The following is a 22,321-nucleotide window of genomic DNA, read 5'->3' as shown; positions in this document are numbered from 1 at the left end:
ATACTACTTATTATGCATGCTTACTCCAGAAGCATATGGTGCTGATGTACCCCATCTATGTTCCCATAACACTTTGTATATATTTCCCTTGTTATAGTTAGTAAAATAGATCTTATTTAAGAGGTGGAGCCATTCAGTTGTGCTGAAATTGATCATGTAATAACTAGTAAGTTGCTGTTAATACATTCATCAAAGTGACCTATGTTGCTTGGTTAATTTCCTTAATTTTATTCTAACTTTCCAATAACCAACTATAAAGTTATAAAATCAAAAAAACAGTTTTTGACAAACATTATTTTCTTATTTAATACTTAATGAATCAGATTGTTAATCTGATCCAAGACAGGTAGAACATTGCCTTCTGTAGTGCTGTGTATCGATGTGGTACATGTTTGTTTATCAGTAGGGAAATTGGCCCCCCTCCCAAAAAAAAGTAAAATCCCTTTGCTTTTCAGAAAAAATTTTTTCCATTTCTTGCCTAGGACATATTACTAGGAGGCCATTTTACAAACAATCACCTTTAGTAATGTCTAAGTTTATTATAGTAAAACATACCTGTTTTAGGGAGAATGTTTTTTAAAAACCTTAGGGGAAAAATATGTTAATCTATATCAAATAGTCTTCAGTTTAAATGATCTAGTTGGTTATTATAGCTTTCATTATAGTTAATGTAAAATAGTGCAGTGGTTCTCCAAGTATGGTCCAGAAACTAGCAATGTTGGCATCACCTAAAACCTTGCTAGACATGCAGACTCTCCCCAGCACAGACATATTTAATCAGGAATCAGGGGAAGAGGGGGCTAGCAATATGTGTTCTAATAAATCTTCCAGGTATTTCTGATCTGATGTTTGAGAAGCATCAAATTAATGAAATGTCCCAGTGGTTTAGGTCAAAATTTCATGATACCTCAAGGTGACCTTTAGCCCAGTTCCGGTTTTAGAGCCGCATGCTAGTAAATAAGTAACTTAATCTGCTTAATTATTTACTAGGATTTTTTTGTTTGTTTGCTGACATCTCAGTATTGTTGTGCTGAAGGAAGCTTTGTGAAAGACTGAATTCCTTTTTCAATTTTTAGTATTGGCTTAGAAATTTAACATGACCAAATTTAAATATTTTGAGGTTCATAACCTCAATAATTTTTTCTTAAAATTGCTAATCACTTTATATAGCTTTAAAATTTATAAGTTAAATTAAATCTCCTCACAGCAGCTCTTTATATCTTCTACTATTAATAATTTAGCAATGCTATTTACATTAGCCACAGAGCCAGGTCTTAGTCTTAGAGGCATGGTATTAATTTGTTGGTAGGCAGTGGCATTTATCAGAGCACTCTTGATTTTGCTGGACTTTAGTGCTAAGGTAGAGAGGATCAAATTTGAAACTAAACTTAAAATGTATGTAATTTTTAGTCATCCTTGCTCCTTCCCTAACCCTCATCCAACATCTAAATCATTACCAATTCCTCATCAGTACTACCCCTTAGATATCTCTGAATCTAACTACTTCTTTCTCTAGTACTGTCCCCTCCTGGGCTGAGTCACAGTCAGTTTCCCCCTGGGTTTCCAAGTGATTTATCTGAATCCATTTTCACAGTGTGAATAAAGTGGTCTTTAATGATATACGTCTGATCATGTCCCTTCAACTTAAACCTCATTGATGGCTTTTCGTAAAGTCCGCAGTCTGCCATGGCCTGTGTCACCTTATATGATCTAGCTTCTCTAGTGAGAGAGCTATCTCTGTATAGTTGCTCAAAGGTGCTGTTTTTTTCTACTTTGGGATGTTTGCACATGCCATTCCCTCATAGTCCAGCTGACCCTTTATTGATCTTTAGGCCTCAGTTTAAAAATTACTTTTTCTGAAAAACTTTTCCAAATATACTCTCCCTGCCCCATTCCCCCATACCTGCATAACCCTTATATTCTCTCAGCTTTCTCCACACTTTGATTTTATATATATATATATATATATATGTGTGTGTGTGTGTGTATTTTTTTTTTTTTTGCCACATCTGCAGCATGTGGAAGTTCCTGGGCCAGGGATTTAAATCTGAGCTGCAGCTGTGACCTGTGTTGCAGCTATAGCAATGCTGGATCCTTAACACACTACACTGGGCTGGGGATCAAACTCGAGCCTATGCAGCAACCCAAGCCACTGTAGTCAGATTCTTAACCCACTGTGCCACAGTGGGAACTCCTTGTTATACTTATTTATGTACTTACTTGTTTACTATATGCCTTCTCTAGACAGTGCTCCATAAGGGCAAGGTCTATTTCTGGTAGACCAAGTGACTAGCAAAATATCTGGTGTATGGTGCCCAAAGTATATGAATAAGTGAATGAATGAATGAACTTATGAACAAAGTGATGACTTCTCATGTGTTAAAGTAGTATAAGATTTATGAAGTTACCGCATTCACATTTTTTTTGTGTGAATAATCTCTTCCTTATTTTTTGTGTATCTAGATTATGCTTGTGCTCTTCAGAGGGACATTTTGCTTCAGGGACGACTATACCTTTCAGAAAACTGGCTATGTTTCTATAGCAACATCTTCAGATGGGAAACTACAGTAAGATATATTTTTATTTGATTTGCTGATGCAAATAATTGCATAGATAGAAATGAATACAGTTCTAAAAACAATGCACTTAAGATTTCAAAGTAAGTTTGCATATATTTATACTTGTATATATCTAAATATTTCTCTGTGTGGTGTACGTGTGTAATATATTTTTCTTAATACTTTGAGCTCCAATTGTACATATTTAATACGGTTAGGAAGAGAGATTTCATATTGAAAAAAGCATGAACATACCTCCATTTGGCTGCCAAAAATCATGTCTTATGTGACAGACAGTATGATTTTTGTTTGTGTATTTGTGTTGCATGTTAATGTGGAACACAAACACCCATGTGTCTTTTCACACTTTATTGTAATATTAGGTATAGGAGTTGATGGAGGAAATCTAAAGGGAAGAATATCTGTTTACTGTGTTTTTCTCAGAGAATGCAAGCATGTGTTTTATTAACTCTTTGAGGTTTTTCCCATGAATATTCTGGAATAGATTGATGTAATACTTGGTGTTTTGTGTTGTTTATGTCTCTGAGAAATCTGTTTAGCAATTTTTCATTCTTTTTTGTGTGTTTAGATTTCTATTGCTTTAAAGAACATAACCTTCATGACCAAGGAGAAAACCGCTCGACTCATCCCAAATGCCATCCAGATCGTTACAGAGGGTGAAAAGGTAAAAAACATTTCTACCTTTGCCTTGTTACATAATCTGGAAAATCTACATCATACTGATCAACAGAGTTGGACATATAGGCAATTCTTCTTAGAGTTAGGAATATCTAATAAATACACATTATGTGCAATACTAGATTTCTGTATACTTACTTCGTAGTGATTAAGTTTATTATTATTATTTTTTTGTCTTTGTTTGTTTGTTTGTTTGTTTAGAGCCGCACCCAAGGCATATGGAGTTTCCTAGGCTAGGGGTCAAATTGGAGCTACAACTCCTGGCCTATACCGCAACCACAGCAATGCCCGATCCAAGCAGCGTCTGCAACCAACACCACAGCTCACGGCAACACCAGATCCTTAACCCATTGAGCGAGGCCAGGGATCAAACTTGCATCCTCATGGATGGGAACTCTAAGTAGTGATTAACTTTAAATGACTGCTAACACTTTTTTGTAGTTTATGGTTTATAGAGCTTTTCTCCTATATTCTTCATATCTTCATTATAAGAGGTAAGTAGGTTAAGCACAAGCAAAATATTCTTATTATTTCTAAATACCCTAATACCAAAATACTTCATTATTTCTAAATTCTTAATAGCTACACTATATCAACTAATAAAAACCAACGTTTCTGTTGAGAAGATTTGGTAATGTATAAGTAAACACAATCATTGTGATCTTTTTTAGAGTAGCAGTTTTCTTAACTGTGGTCAATTTCATCATCCACCTACAATATCCATCATTTCTTGGTAGGAAGAAATTTTCTCTACTACCTGGAAAATTGATAAGGGCTCTGTATGTGACATTAGAAGCATAGTGCTGAGAAAGAAAAAGAAATAAGGGATGGAGAGAAAAAAAAGGAAAGTATGGAAGGGAATGAAGGAGAAGAAGGAAGAAAGGGAGAAGAGAAGGAAGGAAATGAAAGAGAAAAGAGAGCTATGGTGGGTGGGGAGAGAAACACGAACTTGAGTCATTGTAGTGATACTTTTTAATCTTGTGGGGGTTCTTTCACATGCACTTTCAGTTTTATTATTAAACAATCTTATCCCTACAGAACACTTCCAGGTTCTGTACAAAGAGTTTTCCTCCTTTGAACCATTTGAGAATAAGTTGTCACTCTGAAGCCTCATCACCCTAGACATCACAGAATGTTTCCAACAAAGACAGTCTCCTGTATAACCTCAATATGACCATGAAATTTAAGAAATTAAAGTGATCATTATCACTGCTCAATCCTCAAACCCCCTTAAGTTTCCTTGGTTATCCCAATAACCAGTTCAGAAATAAATATTATGTTTAGTTGTCATGCTCTTTATCCTTATTCTAGATGAGCCTCTTAGTTTTTCCTGATCTTTTGTGCCATTGACATTTCTAAAGATTACAGGCCAGTTATTTTGTAGGATCTCTCTCAATTGTGTTTAATATTTTCTTTTTCTTTTTTCTTTTTTTTTTTTAGTCTTTTTAGGGCTGCACTCATGGCACATGGAAGTTCCCAGGCTTGGGGTTGAAGCAGAGCTGCAGCTGCCAGCCTACACCACAGCCACAGCAACACAGGATCCAAGCCCCGTCTGCCACCTACACCACAGCTCATGGCAATGCCAGATCCTTAACCTACTGAGTGAGGCCAGGAATCAAACCTATGTACTCATGGATACTAATCAAATTCGTTTCTGCTGAGCCACGATGGTGATTCCTGATATTTTCTTGTGATTGAGTCTAGGTTATGCAATTTTGGCAGATATAACTGTTCTTTCCATTGCATACTATCACATGGTACATGATTTCATTTCTATCATTATTGGTGATAATCTCTTTGATCACTTGAATAAGGTGGTGTCTGCCATACTTTACTGTAAAGTTAGTCTATTTTCCTTTGTAATAATGTTTAGTGGTAGGGAGTTCCTGTCGTGGCTCAGTGGTTAGCGAATCCGACTAGGAACCATGAGGTTGTGGGTTTGATACCTGGCCTTGCTCAGTAGGTTAGGGATCCGGCATTGCCATGAACGGTGGTGTGGGTCACAGATGAGGCTCAATCCCGAGTTGTTGTGGCTCTGGCGTAGGCCAGCGGCTACAGCTCCAATTCGAGGCCTAGCCTGGGAACTTCCATATGCCGCGAGAGCAGCCCAAGAAATGGAAAAAAAAAAAAAAAATAATAATAATAATAATGTTTAGTGGTAAGCTACTTTGAAACTTTGTATATATACTGGTCCTTACCAAATCTATTCAGTTATTTGCTTATATCAGTGTGACCTCATGGTTTCTTATTTTAATCAATGAATTATAATCCATTGCTATCATTTATATTGCTGCTCAAATTGTCCCAAGTTTGGCCAATGGGAACCTCATCAAGCTGGTTTTGGTGTCCTTTTGAGTGTTCCCAGCATTGTTTGAGCATTTCCTTGCTTTTTGCACAAGATGTTACAAGCTTTCCTTGCCTCAGCCATTTCTCCAAGGAGTCTTGGCTTCTTTAAGGGGAGACTGATACTTAGAAGCCAGTGTGTTCATTGCCATTTGGGGTATCACCGTTTGAGCCTCTGCCTCTAATCGGGCAGAGCAAGGGGGTATACAAAGTGTATATAAATCACGCACCCATACACATAACACACACACACATATATTCCCACTTATACATCTATATTTATTTAGTGTCTATGAATAAGTCACTAGTTCACACTAATACCTCTAATTCCAGTCTAACACCGTAGAGTTCAGTTTTGTTTTTTTCCTTTTGTATTTGTAGCTCTTCCCTGAGAGAAACTAGGCTCCTATTATCCTTAATATATTTACTTGAATCAGTCGACCCGTATGTAACCCATCTTCATCTCCTCAGCTGCCCCTTCCCCACACTTGGTTTCTGATACTTTGAGTCAGGCTGCTGCCTAGCTTACCATCACATAGGGGCTCTCATCCCATAAAAGCTCTCCTCACTCTCCCTGGGCTGACACCCCATGCCAAATACCTTCCCTGTGTTCACTTTACCCTGCTCCAGGTCCCCCTCCACAGGGGCACCCTCCGTTCCCTGCTTGTGCTCAGACATTCCATACCACCATGTCATTGTGTGTGGCCTCCTTTCTGGCAAGCTCAGGCCCTGGCTCCCCGCACAGAACCACGCTCGTTGATTCTTCACCCTGTTTCACCCTCACCATCTCCTGCTCTTCTGTGCCCTCGTCAGCTGCCCTTTGCGTGGCCATACTGTTCACCGTACTTAGGCTTGGACCCCACACCAGTCTACCCCTCTCCATGGTCTCCCTCCTGGGGCTCTGACTTGAGCCCCTCACTCGTTTCTTATTTCCACACCAGGCTCCAGACCACCCCCATATGTGGAAGCACTTCTTATCCTCTTGGGCTCTGACACTCCACACAGGGCAACCCTTCTATGTGGACAATCTCCTCATTCTTTTCTGGTTCTGATACCCTGCTTTGGGCTACTGCAGCTCCTCTGCTGTGGATGCTACTTTCTCTGTTCCTCTAGTAGCTCTAGGGCTGAACTATTCAGGAAATAACTTCATTTTATAATTAATATATATGATGAGGAAAAAGCATAAATTTCTCTATGGCAGGACAACCCAACTAAGTCATAATTGAAACACACATGACACACACCAGCACACCCCCATTTGGAATGGGCCTTTCCCAGTGTGCAGTGTGCATCTGCATTACACATTAACCATACCTCCTCAATCAGAAGGATATAATCAGTCTTTGAGAAGAATGGTCCATTCTTCAGACACCAGCATTGTAATTTTTCTTTTGTTTTAGGGCCGTACCCATGGCATATGGAGGTTGCAAGGCTAAGGGTAGAATCGGAGCTGCAGCTGCCAGCCTGTGCCACAGCCACAGCTAGATATGAGCTGTGTCTGTGACCTACACCACAGCTCATGGTAACACCGTATCCTTAACCCACTGAGCAAGGCCAAGGATTTGTTTCTGCTGTGCCACAGTGGAAACTCCCCCAGCATTGTAATTTTAAGATGAATATTTCTTTTTCTATCCCATGCAGGGGGTGACAATGACCTAAATGCTTATTCTGTGTGATATGCACACCTCACCAAACACTTCTAATGAACTTCATGTCTAATGTTAACTTGTGAATATGATACATAACTCTTTGTCTAACTGAATCTCTTAACTCCTGACCAGGGGAGCAGTTCTCTGAGCTTTCTGGAAGACTGTCTCTTGGTTTATAACCCTTAATTTGGCTCAAATGAAATTCTTCTTCTCTTAGCTTATTTTTTTTAATTTAATATTTTTTGCAGTATAATTGATCTAGCTTGATTGTTAATTAAATTTTTGTCAATATGTATACATTGCATTGTTTAACAAAAACATCAAACAATTATAAAACTAATGTTTTCCTTCCATGCCTATAATCCCTAATCCCGTTGCTTTTTTATAGGCAAACAGTTATTAGTTTAATATATATCTTTTCAGACCTTTCAGACATTCTTCCTTTGTATTTACGTATATGTATGCATATACATAAACATATCGTTTTGCTTTTCCTTTAACTTTTTTTTTTTTTTTTTTTTTTGCCATACCTGTGGCATGCTGAAGTTCTGGGGCCAGGGGACTGAACCTATACCAGAGGAAGCAACCCGAGCTGACAATGCTGGATCCTTAACCCACTGAACCACCAAGGATCTCCTGCTTTGTTTTTAAAGTAAATGCTATCTTATATGTGTTGTTCTTTAGTTCTTCTTTCTTAAAGAAGAATGTAACATTATCTCTTGGAGTCACAGGTTAGCACATGTAGATTGGACTATCTTTGTTTATTAAAGCACTCATAATATTTCAGAGAATGGATTTACCACAGTTTCATTGACCCTTAATTCATTTCCATTGTTTTATTACAAATAGTGCTGCAGTGAACAGTCTGACTATGTTTTCTTAAGCTCATGTGTGACCTTTTCTCACACAGGAAATGGAATTTCAGGGTTAAGCAATTTAATTTTAATGATAACAACTAGCATTTGCTGAACATACTTGTTCTAGACACTATTAAGTTTTTTACATATATTTTCTCATTTCATTCTCACAAAAATTGACTCCTGTAATTATTCTCACTCTGTAGATGAGGAAACTAAGGAAAAGGAAAGCGACTCAGGGTGGTAGAATTAAGTGGTTGAGCCAGGATATGAACCCAGTGGTTTAATTGGAGAGACTTTGTTCCTAATTACTTCACTATATTGATTCAGTGATCTCTTTTTTCCATCATCATAGAGGAAAAAGAAACTATACTACTAAATATTTATCCCTTCCATATATTCTGTGACTAAGGGAAGGGTAATCATGGTACTTTTAGTTGTTTTCAGTTCTCCCCAGCAGCTGAGAGATATCATTATCCAGAACTCCTCCCAAATTAAGGTTAGTATTGAAGCAAGATTTGTTAATAAGTTTTTGGAGTTCCTGTTATGGCGCAGTGGTTAACGAACACAACTAGGAACCATGAGGTTGCAGGTTCGGTCCCTACCCTTGCTCAGTGGGTTAACGATCCAGCATTGCTGTGAGCTGTGGTGTAGGTCACAGATGCGGCTTGGATCCTGCATTGCTGTGGCTCTGGTGTAGGCCGGTGGCTGCTGCAGCTCTGATTAGACCCCTAGCCTGGGAACCTCCATATGCCACGAGAGCGGCCCTAGAAAAGGTAAAAAGACAAAAAGAAAAAAAAAGATTTATTAATAAGTTTTTGAAGTTGGATATCTGACAAGGAATAAAATAAGATGGTAATTTACATGGATTACCCAGAAAGATGGGAGTATTAATGGGTTAAGAATGTGGTGATTATATACAAGAGTGGATAAAGTTGATAACAAGGTATTTAGTTTAAGAAGTGGGAATTAGTAAGCATAAGACCATGATGAAAAAGAGATGGACTAGGAGTTTTTCCTTATCTGTATATGTACACACAAGGGCCATGAGGTTATTAAAATACAAAAAAATAAAAAACAATGTGGTCTAAGAAAAGGAGATGGGGGGTAGTAAGTAGTGATCATTAGGTCACATTTTATGTATGTAATTGTGTTTGGAAGAGTGCCTAGATATATCCCTGTTATAAAAAGTTTTGCTGTTTGAAGAATGTTATGTAAGCAAGGTTTCAATTTATTAATTGGAAAATATTACTTTAAAATCTTTCTATGAAAAATATAAACACCCCAAATATTATTGTTTGTCATTTTATTTAAGAAGTCAAACATGGAACTGAGCTTTCTCATTCCTAAAAATAACCAATCAATCATGAAAAGTCACTAACTAGGGGATCAGAAGAGATGATATACTGAGATTCTGTATTTAGTGCTGCCACTTGGCATATTTTCTCATAAAAGCCTATTTTAAGATGTGACTTTGCAAAAATCAGTTACATGCAGAGGAAGAGATAGGGATAAAAGCAAACATGGAATTATGAGTTGAAACATGCTATTTTCCTTCTATAACATTCAAAGCAAAATTTAGTATTGACATGGGTGTTTTATATCTATAATTAGTTGAGATTTGGTATTTCTGGATTTTTTTTAGAAGACTATGAAAGATGATATAATTTAAAATTAGGATCCTTAAAATAAATCTATTTCGGAAATCTACTTGCATTTTTTTTATTTTTCTCTTTAGGGCTGCACCTGCAGGAAATGGAAGTTCCTAGGCTAAGGGTTGAATGAGAGCTGCAGCTGCCAGCCTGTGCCATAGCCACAGCAACATTCAAGCCTCATCTATGACATATGTTGTGGCTTGAGGCAACACTGTATCCTTAACCCACTGAGCGAGGCCCAGAATCCGACCTGCATCCTCATGGATACTAGTTGGGTTTTTAACCCGTTGAGCCACAATGGGAACTCCCTTTTTTCTTATTCTTTGCATATATTAGTCGCAAATGGCCATCAAAGCATATCTCTTTGCAAAGTTCAGCATAAATAAAACTTTACTTTTCTCCTAAGTTTATTTAGATTGACTTTAAAAGTTAAATTACAATGAACATAAATAGGTACTCATTTCAAGCTTCTTTCTCTAGTGAATATTGATAAAATTGCATTGGTTATACAGTACAATTTTAAAAGATTCTGTTTATGCACCAATTACTTGTTTTTCTTCTATTGTGACAAAAAGTTTAACAAAAATAGAATATAAGGTAGGCAGAGGATATAACTGATTTACTTTGCTGTATACTTAAAACTAATACAACTTTGTAAGTTGGCAATACTCCGGTAAAATTTATTAAAAAAAAAAAAAGTAGACAGTGGTGACCTACTAGTTTGGTTTGACCATAGCAAGTGGCTGCAGACCATTGTGAGAGATACTTTTCCCTTTTTTTCAATGACACTAAAATTTCCTGTTTGTCTTTTCAGTTTTTCTTCACATCTTTCGGTGCCAGGGATAGAAGTTACCTCAGCATCTTTAGGTTGTGGCAGAACGTACTCTTAGACAAGGTAAGTGTTCATACCGAAGGCAGGTGCTTGTTACAATAGCAACCTCTCAGTGTGTACCTAAACAGTGTTTGTGAGTTGCAAGCTCCTTTTTATTTTTTGGAGTTGATTGTGACCAGATTTTTCAAATTCCAAGACGAAATCTGAAGCAAAACAAAATCCATGTTAAGATGTTAATTGCAGTCCCCATGTTAACTGCCAAGAAAAATAACGGAAAATATAATAAAAGAAGGAGTTCCCATTGTGGTGCAGTAGAAACTAATCTGATTAGTATCCATGAGGGTGCGGGTTCGATCCCTAACTCAGTGGGTTGGGGATCTGGCATTGCCGTGAGCTCTGGTGTAGTTCACAAACATGACCTGGATCCTGTGTTGCTGTGGCTGTGGCATAGGTCAGCACCTATAGTTCTGATTTGACCCCTATCCTGGTAACTTCTATATGCAGCGGGTGAGGCCCTATAAAGCAAATAAATAAATAAATAAAAATATATTAAAAGAAACATAAAGGGAATGGAAATGCACACTAGAAATATCTATTTAACATATAAGATGGCAGTAATGGAGGAATGGAGGGACAAAAAAAGACCTAAGACACAAAAATCAAACAGTAAAATGGCAGAAAGTACATTAAAATGTTAAATATAAGTGATTAAACACTTGAAACAGAGGGCAGAGATAGATGAAAAAACATGATCCAACTATATGCTGTCAATAAGGACACGTGAGACTTAAAGATGGAAACGGAAAGTAAAAGGATGGAAAAAGATATACTATATAAATAATAATCAAAAGAGAGCAGAAGTGACTATAGTAACATCAGGCAAACTAGGCTTAAAGACAAAAATTACTAGAGACAAGGGAGAATATTTTATAATAATAGAAGAGTCAATCTGTATGTAATTCATAATAATTATAGACTTTTATGCACCTAATAAGAGAACTCTAATATATATGGAAGAGAAATAAATCACTACATAAACATAAAAAAAATAAAATATTTGGAACAAAGACTGGCAGAATTGAAGAGGAAAATAGACAATTCAACTTAATAGTTGGAGATTTCAGTGCCCCTCTTTAAATGATGTTTAATAGAACCAGACAGAAGATCCAACAATGAAATAGAAGAGTTGAACAAAACTATAAACTAATAAGAACCAAAAGAATCTATGGAACATTCCACTCAAAACAAAATACATATCATTCTCAAATGTACATGGAACATTCTCCAGAACAGACCACACACAAGCTCATAAGGCAAGCCTTAATACATTCAAAAGGATTGAAATAAAAAAAGTATATTCTGATCACAATGGAATGAAATTAGAATTCGGTAAGAGAAGGAAATTTGGGAAATTCACAAAAAAAGTGGATATAAGCAGAACACTCCTAGAAAGCCAGTGGGTGAAATAATCAGAGAGGGAAATTAGAAAATACTTTGAGTTAAATGAAAACAAAAACACAACATCAAAACTTGTGAGATACAGCAAAAGCAGTATTTAGAGGAGAATTTATAACTATAAACACCAATATTTAAATCAAATCAATAACCTAACTTTCTGCCTTATGAATTAGAAAAAAGAGAGGAAATTAAACTCAAAGCAAATAGAAGCAAGGAGATAAAGTTTAGAACATAAATTAATGAAATAAAGATAAAAAAATAATGTTAATCAGTAGACCCAAAAGTTCTGATTTGGAGTTCCCGTTGTGGTGCAGTGGAAACAAGTCTGACTAGGATCCGTGAGGATGCAGGTTCAGTCCCTGGCCACACTCAGTAGGTTGAGGATCTGGCATTGCCATGAGCTGTGGTGTAGGTCACAAACGTGGCTTGGATCCAAGTTGTTGTGTCTGTGGTGAAGGCCAGCATCTATAGCTCCAATTCAACCTCTAGCCTGGGAACTTCCACATGCCATGGGTGTGGCCCTAAAAAAGCAAAAAAAAAAAAAAAGGTTCTAATTTGAAAAAAATCAGCAAAGCTGATAAACCTTTAGCCAAGTTTACCAAGACAAAAAGGGAGAAAATTAAAAATTATTACATTCAGAATTGAAAGTGGTAACATTGCTACTGACTTTACAAAAATAAAATGTTCATACTATGAACTGTTGAATGCCAAAAAACTAGTTAACCTAAATGAAATGGACAGATACCTTAAAAATACAAACTATTGAACTGACTCAAGAAGAAATAGAAAATCTGAATAGACCTATAACAAGGAAAGAGATTGAATTATTAATCAAAAATCTGCCTATGGAGAAAAGCTCAGGCCCAGATGGCTTCACTGGTGAATTCTGCCAAGTTAACCCCAATCTTTCACAAAGTATTCCGAAAAATAAAAGAGGAGCACATACTTCCCAACTCATTCTATAAAGCCAGTCTTATCTTGATACGAAAACCAAAGAACAGCACAAGAAAACTACAGATCATTATTTATGTTCATTGTATTATGAATGTAGATACAGAAATTCTCAACAAAATATTAGCAAACCAAAATCAGCAACATATAGAAAGATTACATGCCATGATTTATACAATATTATTCAACATATGAAAACGAATCAATGGAATACACTGTAGTAGACTAGAGGACAAAAAACATGATCATCTAAGTCAGTATAGAAAAAAATATTTGACAAAATCCAACATTCTTTTATAGTGAAAAAAGCAAAATAAGCTATGTTCAGGAGGAAATATCAACATGATAAACTTGATGAAGGATTAAGGCTTCATTCTTAAGGCCAGGATCAAGAAAGAATGTCCTTTCTTGCCATTTCTATTCAACATTGTATTGAAGGTTCTAGCCAAGGAAATTAGGCAAGAAAAATAAGTAAAAGACATCCAGATTAAAAATGAAGAAATGAAATTATATCCATTAGCAGATGATGTGTTTTTGTGTATATGTAGTCCTAGGAAAGACAATAAAAATGTGCTAGACACAACAGATAAGTTCAGCAAGATTAAAGAATATATGATCAGAATACACAAATCAGTTGTATTTCTGTACATTCACAATAAACAGTCTGAAAGTGAAATTTTTAAAAAATTCATTTACGATAACATCAAAAAAGAATAAAATACTTGGGAATAAATTTAAGAGAAGTATAAGACATGTACACTGAAAGAAATTAAAGGAGACTTGGGTAAATGAAAAGAATCTCATGTTCATAGATTGGAAGATTTAATATTGTTAAGATGGCAATAATCCCCAAGTTGATTTGCACATTCAGTACACCCCCATAAGAATCCTAACTGGAATTTTTGTAGAAATGGACAAGTAGTTCTTAAAATTCATATGGAAATACACGGTATCCAGAATAGCAAAAACAATCTTGAAAAAGAACAAAGTTGGGTGAATTAATATGTTAGGGCTGCCATAACAAAATGCCATAGAATAAGTGACTTAAACAGCAGAAATTTATTTTCTTAGAGTTCTGGAACCCAATGGCCCCATCTCCAAATACTACCATATTAGGAGTTGGGGCTTCAACAGATGAATTTTGGGGGGACACAGTTCAGTCCATAGCAACCTCATTTATTTATTTATTTCTATTTTTTATAGCATTTTTATTACTCAGTTGCATTTACAGTTGTACAACTGTCATCACAACCAAATTTTATAGCATTTCCATCCCAAACACTCAGTGCATCCCCCCATGTCTCAACCTGTCTCATTTGGAAACCATAAGTTTTTAAAAGTCTGTGAGTCAGTATGTGTTTTGCAAAGAAGTCCATTGTGTCCTTTTTTTAGATTCCACATGTGGAGTTCCCGTTGTGGCACAGTGGAAATGAATCCGACTAGGAACCATGAGGTTGTGGGTTTGATCCCTGGCCTCACTCAGTGGGTCAAGGATCCGGCATTGCCTTGAGCTGTGGTGTAGGTTGCAGATGCGGCTCAGATCTGGCATTGTTGTGGCTCTGGCATAGGCTGGCAACAACAGCTCTGATTCGACCCCTAGCCTGGGAACCTCTGTATACTGTGGGTGCGACCCTATATAGACAAAAAGAAAAAAAAAAAAAAGATTCCACATGTAAGTGATAGCATTTGATGTTGGTGTCTCACCATCTGACTGACCACTTAGCATCATCATTTCTAGGTCCATCCATGTTCCTGAAAATGTCTTTATTTCTTTCCTTTTAATAGCTGAGTGATAGTTCATTGTGTATATGTACCATGTCTTCTTTATCCGCTCATCTGTCAATGGATATTTATGTTGTTTCCATGTCTTGGCTATTGTATAGAGTGCTGCAATGAACATTGGAGTACCTGTATCTTTTCAAGTCATGGTTTTCTCTGGTTAGATGCCCAGGAGTGGGATTGCTGGAGCAAATATTAACTCTATTTTTAGTTTTCTGAGGCATCTCCATACGGCTTTCCACAGTGGTTGCACTGATTTACATCCCCACCAACAGTGTAACAAACTGAAGAATAAAAACCATATGATCCTCTCAATAGATGCAGAAAAATCCTTTGACAAAATCCAACACCCATTTCTGCTAAAAACCTTTCAGAAAGTGGGCATAGAAGGAATCTACCTCAACATAATAAAGGTCATATATGACAAACCCAGAGTTAACATCATTCTCAATGGTGAAAAGCTGAAAGAATACCCACTGAGGTCAGGAACAAGACAAGGAAGTCTGCTCTTGCCACTACTATTCAACATAGTTTTGGAAGTCCTAGCCATGGCAATAAGAGAAGAAAAAGAAATAAAAAGAATCCATAGCAACCTCATGTAACCTTAATTTTTCTCCTTCAAGTCTATATCGCCAAGTATAGTCATATTGGGAGTTAGAGCTTCAGCCTGTGAATTTGAGGGGATACAATTCGGTTTGTGACTTTGGAGGATTTGCACTTCTTGATGTTAATGTTTACTACCAAGCTGCAATAATCAAGGCAGTAAACCTTCTGGCAGAAGTTTAGACATATAGATTAAAGGCATAGAATTGAGAGTCTAGAAATAAAATCTTACAATTGTCAATCATAAACTGATTTTTAACAATGGTGCCAAAGCAAATCAGTGGGGAAAGAAAAGTCTTTTCACCAAATGGTGCTGAAATAGCAAAATAGCAACATGCATAAGAATGAATTTTAACCCATGCTTCATATCACAGACAAAAATTAACTCGAAATGAATCATAGACTTAAATGCAAGGTCTAAAAGTATAAAACTCTCAGAAGTAATTGTAGGTGGATATCCTCATGACCTTTGGATTCAACAGTGATTTCTTAGATATAACATTGAAAGCTCAAGTGACATAAGAAAAAACAGATACATTAGACTTCATCAAAATGAAAAACTTTTGGAGTTCCCTTGTGGTGCGGTGGGTTAAGGATCAGGTGTTGGCAGTCTAGTGGCTCGGATTGCTGCTGTGGCATGGGTTTGATCCCTGGCCCAGAAACTTGCACATGCCATTTGTGCAGAAAAAAAAAATTAAAAACCTTTGTGCTTGAAGGGGTCCATCAAGAGAGGGAAAAGACAACTAACTCATGGATTGGGAGAATATACGTGCAAGTTATATATTTGATAAGGTATCTGTAGCTAGACTATGTAAAGAACTCTTACAACTCAATAAGAAAAAGACAAATAGTCAATTTAAAATTGGGCAACGTATTTGAATAGTAATTTCTCCAAAAAAGATATACAAATGACTAAGTGCATGCAAAGATGCTTAGTGTCATTAGCCGTTAGAGAAATTTAAACCAAAACCATAATGCGATAGGGAGTTCCCGTCGTGGCTCACTGGTAATGAACCTGACTAAGATCCATGAGGATGCAGGTTCAAGCCCTGGCCTTGCTCGGTGGGTTAAGGATCCAGCCTTGCCATGAGTCGTGGTGTGGTCACAGATGAGGCTCAGATCCTGTGTTGCTGTGGCTGTGGTATAGGCCGGCAGCTGTAGCTTCAATTTGACCCTTAGCCTGGGAACTTTCATATGCCACAGGTGTGGCCCTAAAAGGCAAAAAAAAAACCCAAAACCAAAACCAAAGCCAAACCATAATGAGATACCACTTCACACCCACCAGCGTGGCAAAGGTAAGAAGACAGACCTTAACAAATATTGAAGATGTGGAAAAACTAGAGCCCTCATGCATTGCTGGCGGCATTGCAAAACTGAAAAATTTAACAAGCAGTTTGGCAATTTCTCACAATGTTGAACATAGAGCTACCATATGACCCAGCAGTTCCATTTCTAGGTTTGTATGCAAGAGAATTGAAACTGTATGTTCACACAAAAACTTCCATACGAACATAGCATATGTTCACACAAAAACTTGCACACAAATATTCATAGCATTATTCATAGTGACTCCAAAATGGAAACATCAACAGATGAAAGTATACATACAAATATACAAAGTGCATATTCATACAATGGAATATTATTCAGCAATAGAAAGGACTGAGGTACCAATACTTGTTACAACATGGGTAAGCCTTGAAACATAATGCTATGTGGAAGTAGTCAGTCCCAAAAGAAAACATGTTGCTTGTTTCTATTATTATATTGTCCAGAATAGGCAAAAATATGGAAACTGAAAATAAATTTATTGCCAGGGGAGGGAGGAGTGAGGAATAACTGCTAATGAATTTAGGTATCTTTGGAGGTTGATGAAAAATATTCTAAAATTAGTAGTGATAGTTGTACAACTCAGGGTGTGTGGAAAACTACTGAATTGTATGCTTTTAGAAAAGAGAATTTTATGGTATGTAGATTACAGCTCAATAAAACTCTTATTTGGAGTTCCCTCATGGGGAGAGCCTACATTGTCACTGCAGCAGCTCTGGTTACAGCTGTGGCACCATGTTTGATTCCTGGCCTAGGAATTTCTGCATGCTTCAGGTGTGGCCAGAAAAAAAAACAACAACAAAACTCTTATTTCCAAAAAAAAAAAAAAATGGAGAGTAGAGATTTCCAGGTGATAAAAAAAAGTCTCCTTCTTTGCAGCAGGAGATTAAATCCTGCTGGTGAGAACTTCACCTCTTCTCCCACCCAGTCCCCAGCTAAGCCCCTCACTGTAGTGGACAGATTTAGTTTTGCCTGCGCTCTTAGGGTTGAATGGCTTCCGAATTATTGCACTTGCAGACAACTGCTGAGGTCTGGGTTTTTCAAACAGTGTTCTGCTCGAATGTTTTCACTTTCCAGGATTGCTGGGGGACTCCAAGTGACCTAGAAATAGGGAGATGGAGGAGAGAGAGGAGAGAAGCAGGTGAGAGTGGGGGAGCTTGCCAAGCACAGCCCCTCCTCTCTCCTAAGGGAACTGACAAGGTTGGCAGAAGGGTAGGGCAGCCCCAAGGCCAAGCTTCCCCCACCCCCTTGAGTCTTTCTTGGTGTTTGGGTCCCCAGTTATCCCCAGAGCCCCACACCCATGCTCCTGACCTAGGACACGCTCAGGGTGGTGGCCAGGATTCAGTGGTCCATGGTGGCCACCTTTGAGAGCACAGAGTGACTCCATTAAGGCATATGGCGTGTGCTCGCAATTCTACTGTGCCCTCTCAGATCTTGTCTAAGGAAGCTTCTGCACCACAGGCCCACTTTGTTCAGATGCATTGTCATAATTACAGTAGGCTGCTCTTGCTTCTGGGGCTGAAAACTCTAATGATGCCCTGGGGACAAGACTAACCCCACCCCCAAATATACCAAGTTTTTTTCAAGTGCTCTGTGAACCCCCAGCTACATTCCCTCAATCCAGCCTATGTTTGGCTATACCCTGGATGTGTGTGTCCTCTCAGATCACTTTTGTGCTTATCACTCACTTGAGTAAGTTGGAATGCATCCTCAGGAAAACACATCTCCAGGGTAGTGATAAAGTTCAAGCTTATAGATGAGATGAAGGAGAAAGAAAGATCTGAAATCTAATGAAAAAAGAAAAGAAGGTTTTTGAAGTGAGAGAAAGAGGGAATTCCAGGATATTTATGAGACTACCATAGCCAAGAAATGCTTCCTCCGCTGGCTGGGAGTAAAATCTAACTCTCTTTGAAAAGATGCTGATGTCACTTGTGTTCTTGACATGTACACCATTTTTATCACCATCTTTACTGTAGTTATAACCTTTCAAATCTTTGGATTCTCTTTGGTTATCTTTAACATTGAACATGCAACTCTATTTCAAGTGAACACTTTCTCTCATTTTAATAAAGGGAAATTCTGCTCTATACCACAATAAAAATCAACATTTGTATGTATACTGTATGTGAAGTACTATACAGAACTTAATGAAAGTTGAAGGTGAAACCCCAGTTTGTTTTTTTTTCTTTGTCTTACAGCCACACCTGCAGCATACGGAAGTTCCTGGGCTAGGGGTCAAGTTGGAGCTGTACCTGCAGGCCTACACCATAGCCTCAGCAACACTGGATTCAAGCCACATCTGCAACCTACGCTGCAGCTTGTAGCAATGCCAGATCCTTAACCCGCTGAATGAGGTCAGAGATTGAACCTGCATCCTCATGGAGACTATGTCAGGTTCTTAACCCATGGAGCCACAGTGGAACCTCCAAGATCTCAGTTTTAAACTTGTCCTAATTGAAATTTTAAATATCAGAAAAGGAATTAGAAAACAAAATCAATAACAAAACTACCCTTCCTAAGGTCTCCTTGTGATCTTTGAAGAATAGTGGTTTTTTGTTTTTGTTTTTTTGCTTTTTATGGCCGCATCCACAGCAGTATATGGAAGTTCCTAGGCTAGGGGTCAAATCAGAGCTGTAACTACCTGCCTACGCTACAGCCACAGCAATGCAGATCTGAGCTGCATCTGAAACCTACACCACAGCTCACGTAACACAAGATTCTTAAACTACTGAGTGAGGCCAGGGATCGAATACACATCCTCGTGGGTACAAGTTGGGTTCATTACCTCTGAACCATAATGGGAACTCCCCCCCTTTTTTTTTTAACATACTAATATCTATAACAACAATAGTAACTTCTACTTATGAAGTGTTAGGTGCAAGGCATAGTGCTAGGAACTTGGTGTAGCCTTAGTATTATCTGTAATTTTACAAGCCTCAGTTCAGTTGTCTTCTAATTTATTTTATTTTTATTAAATTATCATTGATTTACCATGTCATGTCAATTTCTGCTGTACAGCAGAGTGACCCAGTTATCCATATATAAATACATTCCCTTTCATATGTTATCTTCCCTCATGGTCAATCCCAAGAGACTGGATATAGTTTCCTACTCTATACACTAGATAGGACCTCATTGCTTATCCATTCTAACTGTAGTAGTTTGTATCTACTAACCCCACACTCCCAGTCTATCCCACTCCCTCCCTCTTCCTCCTTGGCAACCACTAGTCTGTTCTCCATGTCTGTGAGTCTGTTTCAGTTTTGTAGATAGGTTCATTTGTGCCATATTTTAGATTCCACAAGTAAGTGGTATCATATGGTATTTGTCTTTCTCTTTCTGATTTATTGCACTTAGTATGAGAATCTCTAGTTGCATCCATGTTGCTGCAAATGGCTCTTCTAGTTTTTTATTTTTTTAATTTTTATTTATTTATTTATTTATTTATTTATTTATTTTTTGGTCTTTTTGTCTTTGTTGTTGTTGTTGTTGTTGTTGCTATTTCTTGGGCCGCTCCCGCGGCATATGGAGGTTCCCAGGCTAGGGGTCCAATCGGAGCTGTAGCCACCGGCCTACGCCAGAGCCACAGCAACGCGGGATCCGAGCCGCGTCTGCAACCTACACCACAGCTCATGGCAATGCCGGATCGTTAACCCCCTGAGCAAGGGCAGGGACCGAACCCGCAACCTCATGGTTCCTAGTCGGATTCATTAACCACTGCACCACGACGGGAACTCCCTCTTCTAGTTTTTTAAAGTGATAGATTGATAGATGATTTTGATTAGATTTCTTGATCTTTTGTTATACTATTTTTGGAAAGAGAAGGAATGGAATTCCCGTTGTGGCTCAGTGGGTTAAGGACCCAGCATTGTCTCTGTGAGGATACCGGTTCCATCCCTGGCCTCACTCAGTGGGTTAAGGATCCAGCATTGCTGCAAGCTGGCATAGGTTGTGGACAGGGCTTGGATCTGACATTGCTGTGACTGTGGTTTAGGCCATCAGTTGCAGCTCTGATTCGACCCTGGCCCAGGAACTTCCACCTGCTGCATCTGTGGCCATAGAAAGAAAAAAAAAAGAAGGAAAAAACCAAAATCCATAAAATACACAGCCTAACTATAAAAAGTTCTAGGAAACAACACAAGTGATTTGAGTAATACATTTTGTATATATTTAAAATATTTTTAGACAATTTAAGTTCATAATATTATATTCATGTCTACATGTAATTAGGGAATTTGATAATAAAAGTAAATGTATATCCCTTTTACTTACTTCTTGCATTAAAAATTGTTAAAAACAGAAAAAATTAATCCAGATAAAAGATTATTCTGCTAAGATTAAGACAATAGAATGATTTTAATTATGTGTGTGTATTTATTTACTTCTCCAGTAAAATAAATCCATGAAATGAGAAAAAAAGCTAAAGACAAATATAGTGCTTTTGAGAAAGAATGCTTTTAAAAGTATGTATTTTTTATTCATAAGGTTCCTCTGATGCATTGCTTCAGAAAGGACAGTTTTTGTTTGTTTGTTTGTTTTGTTTTTGTCTTTTCTAGGGCCAGACCCGAGGCATGTGGAGGTTCCCAGACTAGGGGTCTAATTGGAACTGTAGCCGCCGGCCTATGCCAGAGCCAAAGCAATGTGGAATCTGAGCCGCGTCTGTGACCTACACCACAGCTCAGGGCAATGCCAGATCCTTAACCCACTGAGCAAGGCCAGGGATTGAACCCGCAACGTCATGGTTCCTAGTTGGGTTCATTAACCGCTGAGCCACGACAGGAACTCCCAGAAAGGACAGTTTATTTCAGATATTTGACTTAGCATCTCATTAAGTCTTCAGTGTTTAGTTGTGTTTAAACTGTCACTGTGGCCATTTATGCTGTAACTGATAGCACTTCAGTGTAGTTCCCCACCTCTGAGTTTAGCCCCCTTCCTGCCAATAGCACATTGAATATTTGGGATATGTGGATCCAGAAGACAGTGGCAGCTTCATTCTTGGATACAAATAATTCATATTTTCTGTCTTTTGTAAAGAACCTCAGTTTAAGTCCCTAAGACTTTCCCCACTCTATCCCTCCACTATTTGGGTGAGTTTAAGCTCCTCTCCCTTCCATGTTTTGTACCAGGCCATACAGTCTTGCCACCTTTTTTAAAAAAATTTTTCTGTGCAGATATATTTTTGCTTTGTAGGGCCGCACCTGTGGCATATGGAAGTTTGCAGACTAGGGTTTGAATCAGCTGCATCTGCTGGCCTATGCCACAGCCACAGCAATGTGGGATCTGAGGCAGGTCTGTGACCTACACCGCAGCTCACGGCAATGCTGGATCCTTAACCCACTGAGTGAGGCCAGGGATCAAACCTGCATCCTTACAGACATCATGTCCAGTTCTTAACCTGCTGAGCCACAATGGGAACTCCTTGCCACCTGTTTAATATGGTCCACAAAAGAGGAGTAGTGGTACATTTATATTTCATGTCACAACTATATGAAATTCACATTTCAGGTCCATTAATAAAATTTTGTTGAAAAACAGCCATACTCTATGTGTTGTGTACGGTCAGTTTCACGCTACAGTGGCAGGGTTGGGTAGTGCAACAAAGACAGAA

At 38.0% G+C, this 22,321-nt stretch overlaps 1 protein-coding gene across 3 annotated transcripts in view; it reads left to right on the top strand.

The window, feature by feature from the left end:
- GRAMD1C (GRAM domain containing 1C) overlaps positions 1-22,321 on the top strand; it is a 104,954-nt gene that overhangs the window by 33,023 nt on the left and 49,610 nt on the right. For all 3 annotated transcript variants that reach the window (XM_047792147.1, XM_047792128.1, XM_047792138.1), the window contains exons 4-6: positions 2,464-2,567; positions 3,148-3,243; positions 10,576-10,656. In XM_047792147.1, the coding sequence (XP_047648103.1) occupies positions 2,464-2,567; positions 3,148-3,243; positions 10,576-10,656 (281 nt within the window). The remainder of the gene's footprint in view (positions 1-2,463; positions 2,568-3,147; positions 3,244-10,575; positions 10,657-22,321) is intronic.

The sequence above is a fragment of the Phacochoerus africanus genome, chromosome 1, assembly GCF_016906955.1.
Source record: "Phacochoerus africanus isolate WHEZ1 chromosome 1, ROS_Pafr_v1, whole genome shotgun sequence".
Classification (NCBI taxonomy): domain Eukaryota; kingdom Metazoa; phylum Chordata; class Mammalia; order Artiodactyla; family Suidae; genus Phacochoerus; species Phacochoerus africanus.
This window is presented reverse-complemented; position numbering and strand designations above follow the sequence as displayed.